At 40.3% G+C, this 17,008-nt stretch overlaps 1 protein-coding gene across 2 annotated transcripts; it reads right to left on the bottom strand.

The window, feature by feature from the left end:
* Positions 1–774: 774 nt before the first annotated feature.
* sav1 (salvador family WW domain containing protein 1) lies at positions 775–13,690 on the bottom strand. 2 transcript variants are annotated; one of them, XM_053621637.1, is made up of 6 exons: positions 12,544–13,690; positions 11,713–11,772; positions 10,256–10,741; positions 4,792–5,062; positions 4,215–4,370; positions 775–3,678 (listed from the first exon to the last, which is right to left on the bottom strand). In XM_053621637.1, the coding sequence occupies exons 1-6, from the start codon at positions 12,638–12,640 to the stop codon at positions 3,465–3,467; spliced, it is 1,284 nt and encodes a 427-aa protein (XP_053477612.1). In that variant the 5' UTR covers positions 12,641–13,690; the 3' UTR covers positions 775–3,464. The 2 variants fall into 2 exon arrangements, with proteins under 2 accessions (XP_053477612.1, XP_053477613.1); XM_053621638.1 differs by lacking the exon at positions 11,713–11,772 and having other exon boundaries at positions 12,544–13,685.
* Between the last annotated feature and the right edge of the window lie 3,318 nt (positions 13,691–17,008).

The raw sequence follows: 17,008 nt of genomic DNA, 5'->3' as shown, positions 1-17,008 counted from the left end.
ATATTGCCTAATGTCTCCTGGATATGAGGTTAAAGGTACAAGGGGAAAGATGATTTTCTTTTCTAACCACATCCACATCTGATTTTAATGTGCTAAAGCTGAGGCCAACAAATTTTAAGAAATTTTGTTTTGGAACTGCCTTTAGGTATGATTTAACATTTTCACTCAAGTCTAGTTTTTCTTTGGCTGGTGCAAAAATATATAACTATGGGAGTCTGCGAAATGTGTCAAGAATTCCTTTGGAAGCCAGAAGGATTGGTCAAACTTTCTGAGGGAATGGGTAGGATTTGTGAAGAATTCCTTCAGGGACAGGCAAGATTAGTTAAGAATTCCTTAAGGAGCCCAAAGATTTGGACAAATGTTCTGAGGGAGTGGGAAGATTTGGTCAAAGAATTCCTCTAGGAATGGGGAGGATTGGTCAGACTTTCTCAGGGAGTGGACAGGATTGGTCAAACTTTCTGATGGAGTGAGCAGGCTTGATTAAACTTTCTGAAGAAGTGGGCAGGATTGGTTAAAATTAAACAGTCCAAATTAGCATGACTAATGTACTGAATTTGGATAATATGATAACTGCAGTTGATCAGCTACAAAAGTATCAAGTTTATTAATGCTTCCAAAAGAAAATGAAATACCACTCCCAGATAAAATACTTTAGGTAACACATACTACTCCATAAAAGCCTTTTAATGTAAATATTGCCCTCTCCACCTTTAATATATAAATACATCAGTGTCCTGGCAATTAACTTTTGTGTGTGCTGGTATCTGAATTATGTTGAGTTGATGCTGAAGGTATAAGGGCGATATAGCATGGTTCACTCAAGTGTATAAGTGTTGTGTTGAATGAGCTTAAGCTCATTCTGTACATGTGCTGTTCCTGCCTGAAGCGTGGCCAGCTGACTGTAGATCCACCACAGTTAAGAATTCCATTTATTCACTATATGTAAACACAATCTAATACATGTCTGCTATTCTTTCTGTACATACACAATATTCACACACGTACAAACAGAGCACTAAAAAGCCAAGAAGAATCTGTACTGATGGCTGTGGAACACTATCCTGGCTGGGTTACACTCATACTGTTTTATTTTGTAACAAGTGTCTTGTTTTATGTTGAATCCAGTGCTATTTATAAAGAATTAAATATTACATGTTTAAAAACTAAATTCGCTGTTAAGGCGAGTGTTTGCGGTGTGTATGTCTGTGTGTTTCCCTTCTGGGGGCCAGGAAATGCTGCAAATTGTGTCTCATCTACTACAGCTCAGACATCCAGGTCCTGGCTACAGCTTCTGATTTCAATCTTTGCAAAACACAGACATGCACATTTTTGTTATTTCAAACTGACAACCCCAGTTAGGAGTAGATTAAAAAGTGAAATGACTCAAGTCTTTCCACAACTGACCACAGATCGGTCATTCATCCCAATCTGCAAGCTGTAAGAGATGACACATTTAAGGCTCGACTGGCGACGGCTTTTACAGCTCATCATTCGGCCTATGTAGGACTGGGTTAGCTATTGTAATATGAACACAAAGGGCAGTGTTCAGGTTAGATTTCATTATACCACAGCGCTGTTCAATTCTTGATTCTGACTGGTCAGAAGGTGTTGATTAATATTTTATAATATCACAGGTTTATTTTAATGCTCTTATTCTAATACGTTATCATTTACATAAAAATGCCTCATTCACAAGGATTTATATTGTGTATGTTCCAAGTAATCTAAGGTGAATAATGAATGCATTTTAAAAATGTGGTTATTTAACAAGAAAAAAAATCAATAATTGTTGATATGGTGGAGTTTTCTGTGAGGACATATTTATTTAACATTTTTGGAAGAAGTCTCCAGTGTCAGTGCCTTGTAATAGTCAGAGATAAAGGTTTCCACCAAAGTCCTTAGTACGGCGTTTTGCAATTTCTCTGTTACAAGGAGGTCACATTTTTTTTTGTCTTTTTAGCTTCAAGAGAAAGCAAGGGAACATCTGCATACAGCTGCTATAACGTAAGTGATAACGTTTTTTTAATAAAAACCATCCTGTCATTGATTATGTAACTAATAGCACACTCTCACCTTTACATATATTATAATTGATTCCTTCTGAAAAATCAATTTAGTTGTAAACAACACATTTTATTTGCCTCTTCTACTCAAGCCTAATTTTTACTTAAATATGTTATTTGGTACTCACTGAAACCAAGCGAGAAGTATACTGCTACCGATCCTGTGTTGCTTTCTGGCTTAAAATGTTGCTGCTGTTTACAAATGTACAAACATTACACTCAAAATCATGCTCTTCGAAAGTCCTTGCTTACTCTCTCACAAACACACACCCACACAATCCTCCACCCGTCCCCACACACACACACACACTCGAGTTGGCAGGATCCGAGAGTTTATAACAGAGTTATGAGGTCAGATAGTGGTCAGCTGCACACACAACGAATTTAAAAGTTGAGATGAAGCCATGTGACGTATGCGAGTGCTTGTGCGTATGAAAATTGGGAACATATGCGGCAAAACGATGGTGCATGAGCAATGCCAACATTCAGCCTCTCTCACTCACATACACGCAATAATTAAAGACTTAAACATAGTGCTGCTACACAGCACAGAGAGGTTTTTAAGTTTATATATGTTTATATATAATTTCATTATGCAGGATGGAACAGACATACATAAAGATAAAAAGCTAAGAGCCAAAAGAGCTCACACTTACCCTGCATCACATGTGATGCTTTTGCTGACAAAATCTAGTCTTTAAATAAAGACATATTCCTTTGGAAAAATTCACAAACCTTTTACATTTAGAGCTGGCTGGATTGTCGTTGTCAGGAAAAGTCCATAGAAAAGCTTCATTGTCCATAGGATGAAGGCAGAAGAGTGTGTGCTACAGGCTGAGTGTCCACACGGGCCACGGAAGAAAAGAACAAACAGGGTCATAGCACACTTCAGACAATCGAAACACAGGAAGAGCTCTGAGAGAGAGAGAGAGAGAGAGAGAGAGAGAGAGAGAGAGAGAGAGAGAGACAGCAAAAGAAAGCGCTCTGAGAGAGACATCTAGCTCAAGAAAATGATTCACTAGTGACCAGGTCCCAGTTTCCATAAGGCACTGTAGTGTCATCTAAACTGTAGAGAGGGTAAGGGTCACTGTAGCATCTTTTGACAGTATTTTGGCTGGAAGGTCTTCAGGAAACTCGGTCATTAATTCAGCCACACACCTAATCTTTCAGGCTATAAAATGAATAAAATTTACATTATACAAACGCTACTCGTAAGTGTGCAGCTCCCACTTTTATTCTCGTGCAGTCTCAGAACACCCTATGAGCATCTGCTATATGTCGGAGTGTGTGTAGTCCACACATTGCTAAGGCACACACACACACACAGAGGCAGACGTATGTGAAGACTTGGCAGTGTGTGTATTAAGGCATGTGTGTTTCTGGATGTCAGTCTCCTGAAGTTCACATGTTGTGAGGGAAGTTTTTGGTTGGCTGTTGGGCGTACCACTGCTGCCGTTGTTTGCGCATGTCGAGTTCTGTGAGCAGTGCCTGGCGATAAGCTTCATATGATTTAACGATGCGCTCCAGCTCCTTCATGAACAGCAGCTTCAGCATGCCCTGATACGTGTCCAGATCCATCAGCTGGAACAACTCCCACTTTAGGATGTGGTCATACCTGAGACAGGAAATAAGAGGCTAGCATGATACAATGGCTAATAAGTTTTTTAAATTTTTTTTTTTAAAAGTCTGATTGTACAATGATGATAGCCGTCGACTGAATAAAGCGGTGATATTTAGAAATGTAGCCCTGCATCAAAGCAAGCACGACTACATTTCTCAGTGATCCTGACACTGGCAACTGACATTTAATCAAGATTTTCTTAATGTTGTGCAAATCATCAACGTTTTCTCAGCGTTTTCATAATAAAGCTAACAGTTGGTTTAAAGTGCTGAGCACTTAGAGTTTGTATTTATAACATGGAGGTTTAACACAGCATAATTTCTTGGTTCAGTTTTTGCACAGTCAACAATTAAAGTTGGGTCAGTATATAAAAAGAGAAAAAAGAAAAGAAGAGGCAGATGACCTGCAGGATCTAAGGGATACATGTGCAGAAAAACCTTTAAGTCTTAAGGGGGCTTCTGAAACGACTCAATAAACCCAGCTCATTAGTGTGGAAGCATCCGAGTGTGTGATCGTGGGTGTGAACTCACTTAAGAGGTGCTCTGGCGTAGACCTGCAGCCAGTCTGGGATCTCGGCAGTGTGGTAGGGGTTTGCTGGCACCAGCACTGGCTGATTCCTCTCTGGAGGACGGGGCTGGTAAGTGATTGGTGGAGGTAGGGGCGGAGGCTGGTCGTAGCGCGGAACACTGATGGATGTGCCACAGATGGAAAATGAATAAAACACATTAGAGCAAGAAGAAAACAGAGGTTTAGAAAACATATCATAAAAATCTGACTGCATTTTCAGGTTAAAAAAAACATTTTGCAGAATCCAGAGATGTATTGAATATTGAAACTTGAAAAAATGTATATACATGAAAGATACATTTTTAGTTGTCTTTAAATTTTATATGTTCCCAGTGTGGGGGATTTCTGAATGGCAGCAACGTCAATATGGGAGTGTGGACATTAGTAAAACCTGTTCCCCTTCCTGAAATAATTTGAACCACTAGCCAAATAACAATGTTGTTGGACAGAAAGTTTAAGGTCACAGCTCTGCCACACAGGTGCCAGACTGGTGGCTATAGAACAGCTCGCTCACCCACACCCACACAGACAGACACGTACCTGGGAGCACACGGATGCCTGTATTGGGCCCGTTTGTTGATGTGGTCGACATAATAAACTCCAAACTCTGCAGACTCCACCCTCTCCCAGCCAGGTGGAAGCCCCTCCCTCTCCAGCGGGTGACTCCAATGAGTGGTGTTCGTGTTGTGGTCGATGTAGTACTTCCTGCCTCGAATCGTCCAATCAACTGTCCAGCCAGGTGGAAGGGCCGTCTCTTCTCCACTCAAACTCGCCAGATTGCCTAGAGACTTTGCCTGCATGCGTCCAATAGCTACAAAAACACATGGGCGCGCACACACACACACACACACTTCTTACAACAGCAGTAATGTTAATATTATAGTTAAACAGTGAGCTAGGTATTCTAGCATTATGATTTATACTATTTATTCCATGGTTCCACATTGTTTGACAATATAAGATTACTACAAAATTTCTATCGCCATGGATGATGACCTGCTTGTGAACAAAAAAAGGCACATCTTTCCAAACCTCCTACAAACTGTCTCACTGTCATAAATGTGACTTTCTTTTCCTCCTTTCTTTAAGCTATTGTATCAGTGAAGATAATACAGGGGAGCTACATGTGTAATCAAACATCTGCTGTTGATTCTGGGATTTTGGCCTGTTTTAGGAGACTCTCCATGGGGATATGAGAGAGAGAGAGAGAAAGAAAGAGAGAGAGAGAGAGAGAGAGAGAGAGAGAGAGAGAAGAGAGTGAGTCCAAGTCTTCTGGGAGTAAGTGCCATTTCTGAGTAGGAATTTTCTCATCATTCTGACATAAAAAAAGAGAGGAGAAACAGAGCCAAGAGACTGAAAGTGTGTTAAAGCTTACAGTCAAGGGAGTGCAAGTGCTTAAAGGCAAGGGAGTGCCAAAACTTTTCCAACCAATATCACGGCTCAGTCAGTGTGAAGCAGTGAAATATGCCGAAGACACAAACACAAGAAAATAAAAGATACACTCTCAATCACTGTCAGAAGACTTTGCCTTCTATGATGGTAAATTCTGCAGCTGGGTGAGACTGTACCAGTCAATGAGCAGTGAGTCTGTGAGTAGTGTGTGCACGTGTGCGTGTGAGTCTTAGGCAGAGATGGAATGTGAGGAAAACCATGCTCTTCACCTCCTACTGAAGAAGGAGAACATTCCTTCTTGCTCTCACACACAGACGCACTGCAATTATACTCGTACTTTTCGTCACAATACTGAAATGATCAGTACCTTCAACTCCTAACAGACACGCAACTGAAACTGTTTCCATGTAAAAATGCCAGTTTGATATAGCTGAACCTGTCCAATTCATCTGCAACAGGATGTCTCTTCACACACTGAGTTTACATTAACCCCATCACAGTCTGACTGGAGTAAGTGTAAGTGGTGTTAAAAAAAAAAAAAAAAAGTGTATCCAGTGGAACTGATGAAATGTCAGATCTCTCTGTTTGACTATATTCCTTCATCCATCACGCTCATGATCCACTCTGTTCGCTTTAATGCCAGTGAATAGAAAAGTGAATCATTTCAATCAGGCTTTAATTAATCTTACTAAATCACTGTGCCATTGTTGTCCTGACATCATACTGTAGTACACAGAGCATGACTCTCATCACTGAATGACTGTTTATATGCAGAGGTTTCTGGGAAGAGAAATTATTTCAATCAGACTGCAGATTGTGAATGAAGTGTTGACATGTAACCTGAATTTAGCACCGTGTTGTTTAGCATCTCTGTTTACATGCACATTACATGCAACCAAATAAATTTATGAGTAAGCATTTATTTTCAATGTTACATAACAAAAAGACTGCGATTCCTTATCTGCGTGTTATCTCAGCATATTAGTTGCTTTGCTTATGTTTCAAACAAGTCTTAGATTATGTCACTCTCAACAAAACATCCTCCCAAGTATCCTTATTAAACAGACATTGTCTATGAAGTCTTTATGTGCTTTTGCTTCTAAATATTAGTTGGGTAGATCTCACCCTCATCCATCCATACTACTGTTTCAACACAGACATTTCTTTTCCACCTGCCACATTGGGCAGTGTGTGTTATGGAGTAAACAAACATGCCTCGGAAAGACTCAGATTGTAAAATGAATCAGATTCATGATAAGGTTTACATGTTGATTACGCTCCTATATTTAAAACATTATTACAGTGAATACATACCTTGTTGGAGTGGCCTCACTCAGCTTAGTCTATTATGATTTCAGTGTATACACTAGTGATGTTATGCTGTGTATAAATGGTGTGTTGAGAATTAATAATAATAATAATAATAATAATTCCATAGACTTATATAGCACTATAGCGCTTTTTTTTAAACACTCAAAGCGCTTTACATTGTATGGAGGGGAATCTCCTCAACCACCACTAGTGTGTAGCATCCTCCTAGATAATGCAACGGCAGCCATAGTGCGCCAGAACGCCCACCACACACCAGCTATTAGTGGAGAGGAGAGAGTGATGTAGCCAGTTCAGAGATAATAATTAGGGGGTCGTGATAGAGAAGGGCCAACAGGAGAATTTTGCCAGGACACCGGGGTTATACCCCTACGAGAAGTGTCCTGGGATTTCTAATGACCACAGACAGTAAGGACCTCGGTTTAACGTCTCATCTGAAAGACGGTGCTGTTTTTACAGTATAGTGTCCCCGTCACTATACTGGGGTATTAGACCCCATACAGACTACAGGGTGAGCACCCCCTGCTGACCTCACTAATACCACTTCCATCAGCAACCTTAGTTTTCACCAGGAGGTCTCCCATCCATTTACTGGAAGTACTGGCCAGGATCAACCCTGCTTAGCTTCAGTGGGAAACCAGGTGAGAACCGCAGGGAGATATGGCTCTGGCAAGAATTCAACTCGGTCAACAATTACAATAATGTATTTATTAATGAACAACATGCTGTAATTTGTTTTTAACAACTTCTAGTTACATTTAATGTTACGGAACATCTGTAAGGCTTGAGTCTTCAGGACAGTTTGCGCTCTGGAAACTTTCTAGTTTCTCTGTAACATGACAACATATGCTCCAATGAGCATCTGAAGCCTCAAGACCTGAACAATTTTTCAGTTTTCATCATGCTTTATAAAGATTTGTGCTTTTATTTCACACAGGCTATTTTGTTAAATTGTTAATGAATTATTAAACCATGTATGATCATGGCTAGTGTCATAAAAACAAAACCATGATGTGCATGTTTCGAGCTTTAGCGAAAATGGTTAACCACTAAAGTTGCAAGTAGCTTAAGTTACAATATTACTGTTACACTACAAAACCTAGTTACTGATAATCATTCATTCAAAGCCCTTAACAGAGAACAAATATGATCAGAGAGCGATTTGATTACATGGCTGAGGATTTCTACATAACATTCCTATAAAACCTGCACAGAAAGACGTTATTTTGAAATCGAACCCTTTCCACGGTACATCACCATAATACTACACATTAATATGTCTACTGGTGGCATGAATAATTGTACCAGTATGGACGAACTGTATCAACACACCGGTTTTTTGGTCATCTGGTACCTACACCTTTTTCTGCACCAGTGTCCCACACAATCCTATGATATTATACTCTAGCTCTTGAGTCTAATGAGGTATTAGGTACATCAGAGCAAGAGCAAATGTGCAGAGTTGATTGCCAGCACTGCATCAGTGCTTATCGATCATACATCAATAGCCAACTATTTGGAAGCCAATTAAGAAGCAATATTAAAATATTTTGCTTTTAAAATACATGCAGCAAAAGTGTAGGACCACTGAGCAGTCTGGTTCATGAGAAAACCTGACCTGGGCTTGGAGAAGGAGAACGAGACAGAGAGAACGAGAGCGATGGATAAGTATAGTGTGTATTTATAGCAGCAGAGCTGATGTCTTTGGCATGTGTCAGTTATTTAACTCTGGGTGGAGACAATGGCTTAATGCAAAAGCTCACATTAAACGCACACTGTACTCACATATTACAACACAAGTTACAACACCAATACAGATAAGCACACCTAGCTTACAACATCCACTACACATCATTAGCCAGCTGCTTTCATACCAAATCTGCTCAGTATGACCACAAGGCTGACCTCTCCTCATATACACTACCATTATAGCTACACATTATACTTACACTACAACTGTATGCATCTAAAAACTGTACTCCTCTCTCTCTCTCTGCATGGTAATATGGGGACCCACGTTATAAGCTCACCCAATCACACATGCAGAAGATCTACAACGGCATGCTGGTAATCTCATACACACAGAAAAGGTTTCTCCAATGGAACAGTCATTAGTTGCTCAAGATTGCTGACAAAAACGGATGTAGATTTTACTGTGTGTGTGTGTGTGTATGTGTGTACACTGCTGGTTTGTTTAGAGCAGTCCTCCCACGCTGATGTCATATTACTAACAGCCCCAAGCGTTTATTCTGAGCAAGCCTAAATCATATGACTGCTGAATTTGATAGAACTACTGATACTTGCCTTGTTTTTTTGTTTATTTTTAACACTCACTGACAAGTAATGCATAACATTCAGCAATATGAACAACATTCCACGTCATGTGACGTGATATGGATATATTCACAATTTTATTACAGATCAGCAGGAAGTGGTTCATTCCGACTCATCTGAAGATGTAAATAAGTCCAGGTAGACATCAGGGATACATCACGACTCGAGACTCGACTCGGACCTGAGCGTTTTAGACTCGGACTTTGACGTGGGCTTTAAGATTTTGCTCCGTCATATAAACAGAACAGAACGTTGGTTCGATTAAAAGATGTTACTCAAACTACAAGTCAACAGGAATTCATTAAAAGCAGAGAGTCCCTTGATAAATGAAATAACTGGTGAACGCACACTTAGCAGTAGATTAGCAACTTGAGGATAAGTGTCAACACTTGTAGAGGTACGTGAAGACCAACAAGACTTGAAGGTGGGTGATCTGGCACAAAATTTCATATTGCAATAGTTGAAGCCATTGTCACAATGCGCAAAAACGTACCGCAATATTTAGCTTGCTGAATATAGCGGCTTACAGAGATCCAACAAAACCGCAGCAACATATTATGGAAAAGTTCAAAGACTTGGAACATTACAAACAAATGTTAAACAAGGAAAATCGATATTTATACATCATCCAAGCTTATGCAGACATCCTATGGTACCAGGGTTCTCAAAGTGATTAAGTAAAACAGTACTTTATAGATAAAGTACCAGTATCAAAGTTATTGTATGTACTAAATCTGTAGTAAGGGAGTCTATTGATTCAAACCCCCCCCTATTGATTCAAACCCCCCCCATTAAAGATGTCCCCAGAAGCAAACCCCTGCATTGGAAAATAATCTGTCGTTGTTCTTTATATCCCTGTGTCCCTTAAAGCAGAAAAGGCTGCTGTCATGACACTTTTCCTTTCAGTCACATTAGACAGAGGCATGCTGGGTAAACTCACTGTTCTTACCTGCAGGGGGGCGACTGTGAGGCTGGGGCGTCTGAGGCTGCGTAGGGCCTCGCGGATAATTGAGGTCGCTGTGCTCGTAATACCTGTACTCGTCGTGGAAGTGATCGGGCCGGCGTGTGCGCCTGGGCTGGTTCTCGTAGTACGCCTCGGGGGGATAGTAGTAACGGGCCACATCTCCATTCTCAGCTATCGGGCCACCATCACTGATGAATGACGGGGTAGAAGAGGAGTAGTCATGAGGAAGGTCAGGGAGCGAGCGAGGAAGATATGTTGGCGCAGACAGACGGTGGCTGTCTCGTCGAGAAACCTCGTGCTGGGACCGAGGTGTTGCGTTACGCAGGAAACTCTTCCGGCCACCTGCGTCTGTCCCTGCCGCTGGACTCAGTGGGTACACAGCGGCACCGGGTACCGCTGGGGCTTCGGACAATGGCACCTCTGCTCGTCGTGGGATCGTTGGTCCGTGACGGATGAACGAGGGCATAAGATCTGGGGGGGAAATTGGCAGAAGGTTGAAAGCTGCTTAATAATTATTGCTTACAATCCATGTGCCAACCTATCGCAGGGCACAATCGCGCACACACATTCACACAGCCGTTCACACACTACGGACAATTTGGAAATGCCAATCAGCCTGCAGACGTTGTCTTTGGACTGGTGGAGGAAACCGGAGTACCCGGAGAAAACCCCTGAGGTACAGGGAGAACATGCAAGCTCTGGAGGTGTGAGGTAAAACATGTTCTGCCACCGTGCCCTGCTTACAAGCCGTTCTTTTATATCCGACATATATAATGACATCCTAGTTATGTACGACGTCCCAGATATCACAGTGATCAATTTTAAGACAGATTACAACCTAGGTTTATGTCTATGTTCTGTTTTTGTGTCAGTCAACACCACACGCTTAAAATCACCGCATAAAATGCTTCAGTGTAATGCATGGAAAAATGTCAACTCTAATCCAATGCCAATCCAGCATTTCAGGCCAGTATTATCTAGAGATGCACTGATGTATCAGGCAATAATCGTTATCGGCCGATAAAGGCTATTTTTCACGCTATGGGCCATCGGTCGATAGTTTAAAAACATCCGATGACCAGGGCCGATTATATCCTGTCAATCAAAACAGAGCGGCAAAACACATTGATTTCGTGCTGTGTGTAAAGATGTCGTCTCTTGTGTGGAATGACGACAAAACTCTCTGTAAGCTCTGTACTGCTAAAATTTTACATCGGAAGTGAGCAGCAGTGAAGCGGGAGTTTTGGTGTCGATTCTAATTTTTTTTCCTGCACTACTCGCGTGCGGCTCGCGCTGAATTAAAGCACCAGTACACGGTTAAAAGATTTAAATGAAGAAGGGTTGACAAAAAAGTATACATTGCCCCCAAATATATATTTGTAGAGTAGTATGTTTCATATCCAGTTAATGTTAATATATAAAAAGTTTATATCATATATTACCAGTTTGATGCTCAATGATGAAGTAGAAATGCTTGTGTTTGTGGTGAGTGAACGTGGAACCTAACAGGAGGATTTTTAGAATTCAGTCAATTAATTCTGTTAATATGAATTAATAACATTCAATAAGTTAAGATATCTTACTTTAATCTTCAGAGTTTAGTTCATGTGTTAATGTTAATTAGAGTATTGTGTTTTCTGTTTATGAGACCAGTTACTGTGAAACAACTTGTTGAAATGGAGAGAATAAAGTTTTTATTTGCATTTCTTTCAGAATTGTGGAATTAATTATTATTCATTTAAAAGAAGGCATAAAAGGCAGAACTATCGGTATCAGTTATCAGCCAATATCACTCTGAATAATCGGTTATCAGCCAATATCACTCTGAATAATCGGTTACAAGTATCAGAGAAATTTAGTATCGGTGCATCTCCAGTGCAAACAAAACTCAGCTGTGAAGGAAAGATGTTCTTATCCTTCAGTTTGTCACTTTGTACGGTCAGTAGTCTGGATATATACTGTAGCAAAGTGACCTTGGGTGTGAGAATGGCACTGTAAAAGTGTTACAACCACCAATATTAAAACATAAGGAATATAATACACCGTTAAACTTCTTCCACAGCATTTTTCTCCACATGATTCTTGTATAAACAATATAGACCTACAGTACTGTAATCTCTCTGATACATACTGAATGACTGAGATTCTTTAAACTACATCAAAACGCACTAACACAATCTGTGTTTATCTTTAGCGTAGTTTTACAAAAGTTACATATTTAAACCTCCAGCTTATTTAACATTTATTTGTGTATTTGAACCAGAGGTACTCACTCCTGAGCAGAGGAGACGTCTCCTTCTTCACATACTTCCCCTGGACCTCTGCGGGTTTGGACGCTTCGTTCTTACTTTTCTTCCTCGGGAGCATCATAGCTCAGTGAACGTAGGAGACATTAATGTGGCGAAAACATTTTGTTGATGGCTTCCTGAAAAGTATTTCGTCAACGGCGCTCATTTTTATTGTTTGTTTGTTTTGTTTTTAACTCGTAACGCCACAGTTATCTGGCTATCAACTTCGCTGTAGAGTTCAGGGCAGCTTTCGCTAGCTAACGTTAGCTGAAACAACAACAAAACAGACGGCAAACCTGCTAGCTCATATTTACACTTTTAATACTTTTATTCTGACTTACATTATCACAACTAATAAAGAACCGACTTCAGCCTCTCTACGCGTCAAGAGAATTTAGTTACCACCAGAATAAAGCAGTCTAAGCTATGAAATAAGTTGAGTGGTCAAAGTTATAGTAGGTTCCAGCCTGTTGCTCCTTACCCAGCCCATACAGTCAGGGTTGCCAGATCTGCGATAAAATCATCGACTTTTAAGTATCCAATATCACAAGTAGGGTTTATAATGTCTTTTTTGTGTTGGGGGATCATGGTGTAATAGTGTGATACTACCAAAGCTGATTATTTTCCAAATTCCAATGATTAATTTTTTTAATAAGAACATGTCAAACTTTATGCTTCATAGTTACCTACACTCACTGCACAGTTTATTAGGAACACTATACTACTACCTGCCCCAATTGCGCTCAAAAAATACCTCAATTCTTCATGACATGGATTTCACAAGATGTTGGAAACATTTCTTTGTGATTCTGGTCCATATTGACATGATAGCATCACATCATTCCTGCAGATCTTTCAGGTGCACTTTCACACTGTGGATCTCCAGTTCTACCACATCCCAAAGGTCTTCTTTTGGATTCAGATCCGGTGACTGGGAAGGCCACTGAAGAACACTGAACTCATGTTCATGTTCATGCTCATGAAACCAGGTTGAGACATATATTTACTTTGTGACATGGTGCATTATCATGCTGGAAGTAGCCATTAGAAGAATGCACATGGTCAGCCTCTACAAAATTTTGATCCATAAATAAACATCTCCTTACAGAAACTTTCACCAAATCAGTGATATTATTTCTGTTAAATAACAGCATTTTTCAGATCTGTTTATTAATAATAAACCTGTGAAAGAGCTGCTACTATAGAAACAATAACATAGAAGAATGCATGCATTAATATAAACTCCTGATTTGCCTTGCAGCCGGCACTACATCCAGAGCCATGCTGTTATATTAATCAACAACTTCTGACCAATCCAATCCAACAGCACGACAGTATATATAAGTATATATATTATATATATATATATTATATATATATATAAGTATATCTTAAACCACATCAGACAAAAGAATGCAGCTTGTCATGTTACATAGAAACCGGTCTATGTATAGTTGTTACTATAAAAATGCAACATCCTGAAACAAGCACATTAATATAAACCAGAACTTACAGCTGGAACTACTGTCAGAGCTGCTGTTATAGAAAATAAATCACTGAGAATTGGGAATTCACTAGTGCTGCAGTATTAAAGCATATTATTCAGTAAGTAGTGAGCGAACTAAGCTACGAGAGTGAGAACTGTTAGTCCAGACCCACCCATGGATCCCGGGAGTTTTAGCATTAAATATATTCACCCATCATAAGATTATATATATGTGGGGGTTTCCTCCGGGTACTCCGGTTTCCTCCCCCAGTCCAAAGACATGCATGGTAGGCTGATTGGTGTGTCTAAAGTGTCCGTAGTGTATGAATGGGTGTGTGAGTGTGTATGTGATTGTGTCCTGCGATGGACTGGCACCCTGTCCAGGGTGTACCCCACCCTGTGCCCAATGTTCCCTGGGATAGGCTCCAGGTTTCCCCGCAACCCTGAAGAAGGAGTAAGCGGTAGAAGATGGATGGATAGATTATATATATATATATATATATATATATATATATATATATATATATATATATATATATATATAGTTTCCCAGCACCACCAAGTCTTCAGGACAGAAGAGTTTTCGCTTTCCAGTTTCTCTGTAAGATGGCTACATTTACTGAGATAGAATGAAATGGAAATGCTGGTGAAGGAATGAAATGGGTGTGTGAATGTGTGTGCAATTGTGCCAAAAGTTTGGCACCCTGTCCAGGGTGTCCTCCGCCTTGTACCTCGAGTTCCCTGTGATAGGCTCCAGGCTCCCCAGCAACCTTGTGTAGGATACGTTTTTAGCATGGAAAATGGATGGATGGTGAAGGAATGACTGTTTATTGTGGCTGTAATGATGGTAATAACAGGAACTAACTTCTTGCGGCCGCTCCACAACATCCATCCATCCATCCATCTTCTATACCGCTTATCCTTTTCAGGGTCACGGGGAACCTGGAGCCTATCCCAGGGAGCATCGGGCACAAGGCGGGGTACACCCTGGACAGGGTGCCAATCCATCGCAGGGCACAATCACATACACATTCACACACCACGGACAGTTTAGACACGCCAGTCAGCCTACCTTGCATGTCTTTGGACTGGGGGAGGAAACCGGAGTACCTGGAGGAAACCCCCGCAGCACAGGGAAAACATGCCAACTCCGCACACACAGGGCCACGGTGGGAATCGAACCCTCGACCCTGGAGGTGTGAGGCGAACGTGCTTGCTCCACATGTGCAACGTTTTGTGCTTTAATAGATTAAGCATTGTACATAACATTGCGAAATCGTGAAAATGTAGCGCATGGGTTAATGGCTGAAATGAATCTAATCTAATGTACGAACTCAGCACACACGAAATAGCAACAATTAAAAAATGTAAGCTATACCAGTAGTTTTAAAGAGTGATAATTCTATGCACCTGGCAACACGGCATACAGCGCTCTGTCTCACATTGCCCGCTCCGCAAGGATTTGTGGGAAAATTGACGCATGTACAGTCCTCGCGGATTATTTTTGCGTGTAGTTTTCTGGTTCACGCCTCAAACACTCTGAGAAAAACGCAAAGCCTTACTTGCAATTTATCTTCTAGCTGTTCAGTAAACTGGCTCCATACGCTTACATTGTTACTAGTTTATATACAGGTAATTTAGAAGAAAATTAAATACAATTATTCAATTATACTATTACATATTAATCTTTATTATTATTATTATTATTATTATTATTATTATTATGGCTACTACTACTACTGCTCCAGTTGTTTTAACAGGAAATAAAAGAGAAAAATCCAGCACCGTCATTCATATGGAATAATGGTGTTTGAATGACTTTATAACTGAATCTAAAAATGAAAGTTAAATTATATGTAATATTCATGCCTTTTAATAATTTGGCATAAATTAAACATACTTCTGTTGTAACAGATGCACCCCCCATATCATACAGCACGCGATAACAACAGTAATAACTGTTGCTCATATTATTTTGGTGTTTTTTTCTCAAGCCATAAATTCTATCAAACATTTACTCTCTCAACAGTAAACTTAATTATTCTTAGTATGTGCATCCCTTTACAGACGTCCTTACCATTAAGAAAATGGCAGGAAATGTTGTCATATTGCACAAGACTGCACATTAGTTTATAACCAAATGAGCTATTGGATGTCACTTAAATGTTTACATTGCAGAGACCTTACAAAGTCAGTGTGTAAGTGTGTTAATCTTAATGTGGAGAGGAGGGAGGCCTGAGACTTACATCGTTTGGTTATTTCCCTACTCACGCACACATACTAGCCTGGGACTAGTTTCCCAAAAGCAAACCAATGAAAAGTTAACATATCATCATAACTGGTAGTGAGAGCTTTCAGTGTGCTGCTCACTCAGCTGTTTAATGATGTGTTTACAGCAACGCTTTTTGGGAAACACAGCTAGGTCTATTATTATTAAATGAGGAAGAAGCGTCACATGACCTCCACATGTTAATAATCACATTACACGTTTTTTTTTCCGTCACATGTACTGGATTTTCTTTTTCCATTTGTCGTAAATGATCACGTTACACCCCCCCCCCTACACACAATCACAATTCGTGTTTGTTTGTTTTTTTACACACACAATTAATTTTCCCAACATTTGATTTATTCAACACAATTTCCTTAGATTCATGTGTGATTTTTCTTCTCCAAACATTTATTTTCACGTGATAAAGAGTTTCCGCTAAGAAATGTTAGTACTGGCCGACGTATGCGTGAATGATACGGTTTACCGGACAAACTGGGGCGGGGGGGATCCGCTGTTTATTTTGTTTTATTTATATGTGATTGAGGGGCAGGGGGCGTGGTCGAGGGTCAGCTGTGGATGGAGAGGAGGCGGGGCGAACCAGCGGTGACGTATGATTCTGACCAAGTGTTCGATTAACCGAGGTTACTTTCAGTGCCTTCCATAACGAACGAGCGAGAATGAGAGAGAGAGAG

This window comes from Ictalurus furcatus, chromosome 3 (assembly GCF_023375685.1).
Source record: "Ictalurus furcatus strain D&B chromosome 3, Billie_1.0, whole genome shotgun sequence".
Taxonomy (NCBI): domain Eukaryota; kingdom Metazoa; phylum Chordata; class Actinopteri; order Siluriformes; family Ictaluridae; genus Ictalurus; species Ictalurus furcatus.
Note: the sequence above shows the minus strand (reverse complement) of the source record. Positions and strands in the feature narration are given on the sequence as shown.

Bases quoted from the DNA above. Each gene is read 5' to 3' on its own strand.
- sav1 (XM_053621637.1), bottom strand. From the start codon at position 12,640: ATGATGCTCCCGAGGAAGAAAAGTAAGAACGAAGCGTCCAAACCCGCA. The intron at 5,063-10,255 runs GTAAGAACAGTG...GTGTTTTTGTAG, and splicing joins TCACAGTCGCCCCCCTGCAG to CTATTGGACGCATGCAGGCA. The intron at 4,371-4,791 runs GTACGTGTCTGT...CACATCCATCAG, and splicing joins AGGCATCCGTGTGCTCCCAG to TGTTCCGCGCTACGACCAGC.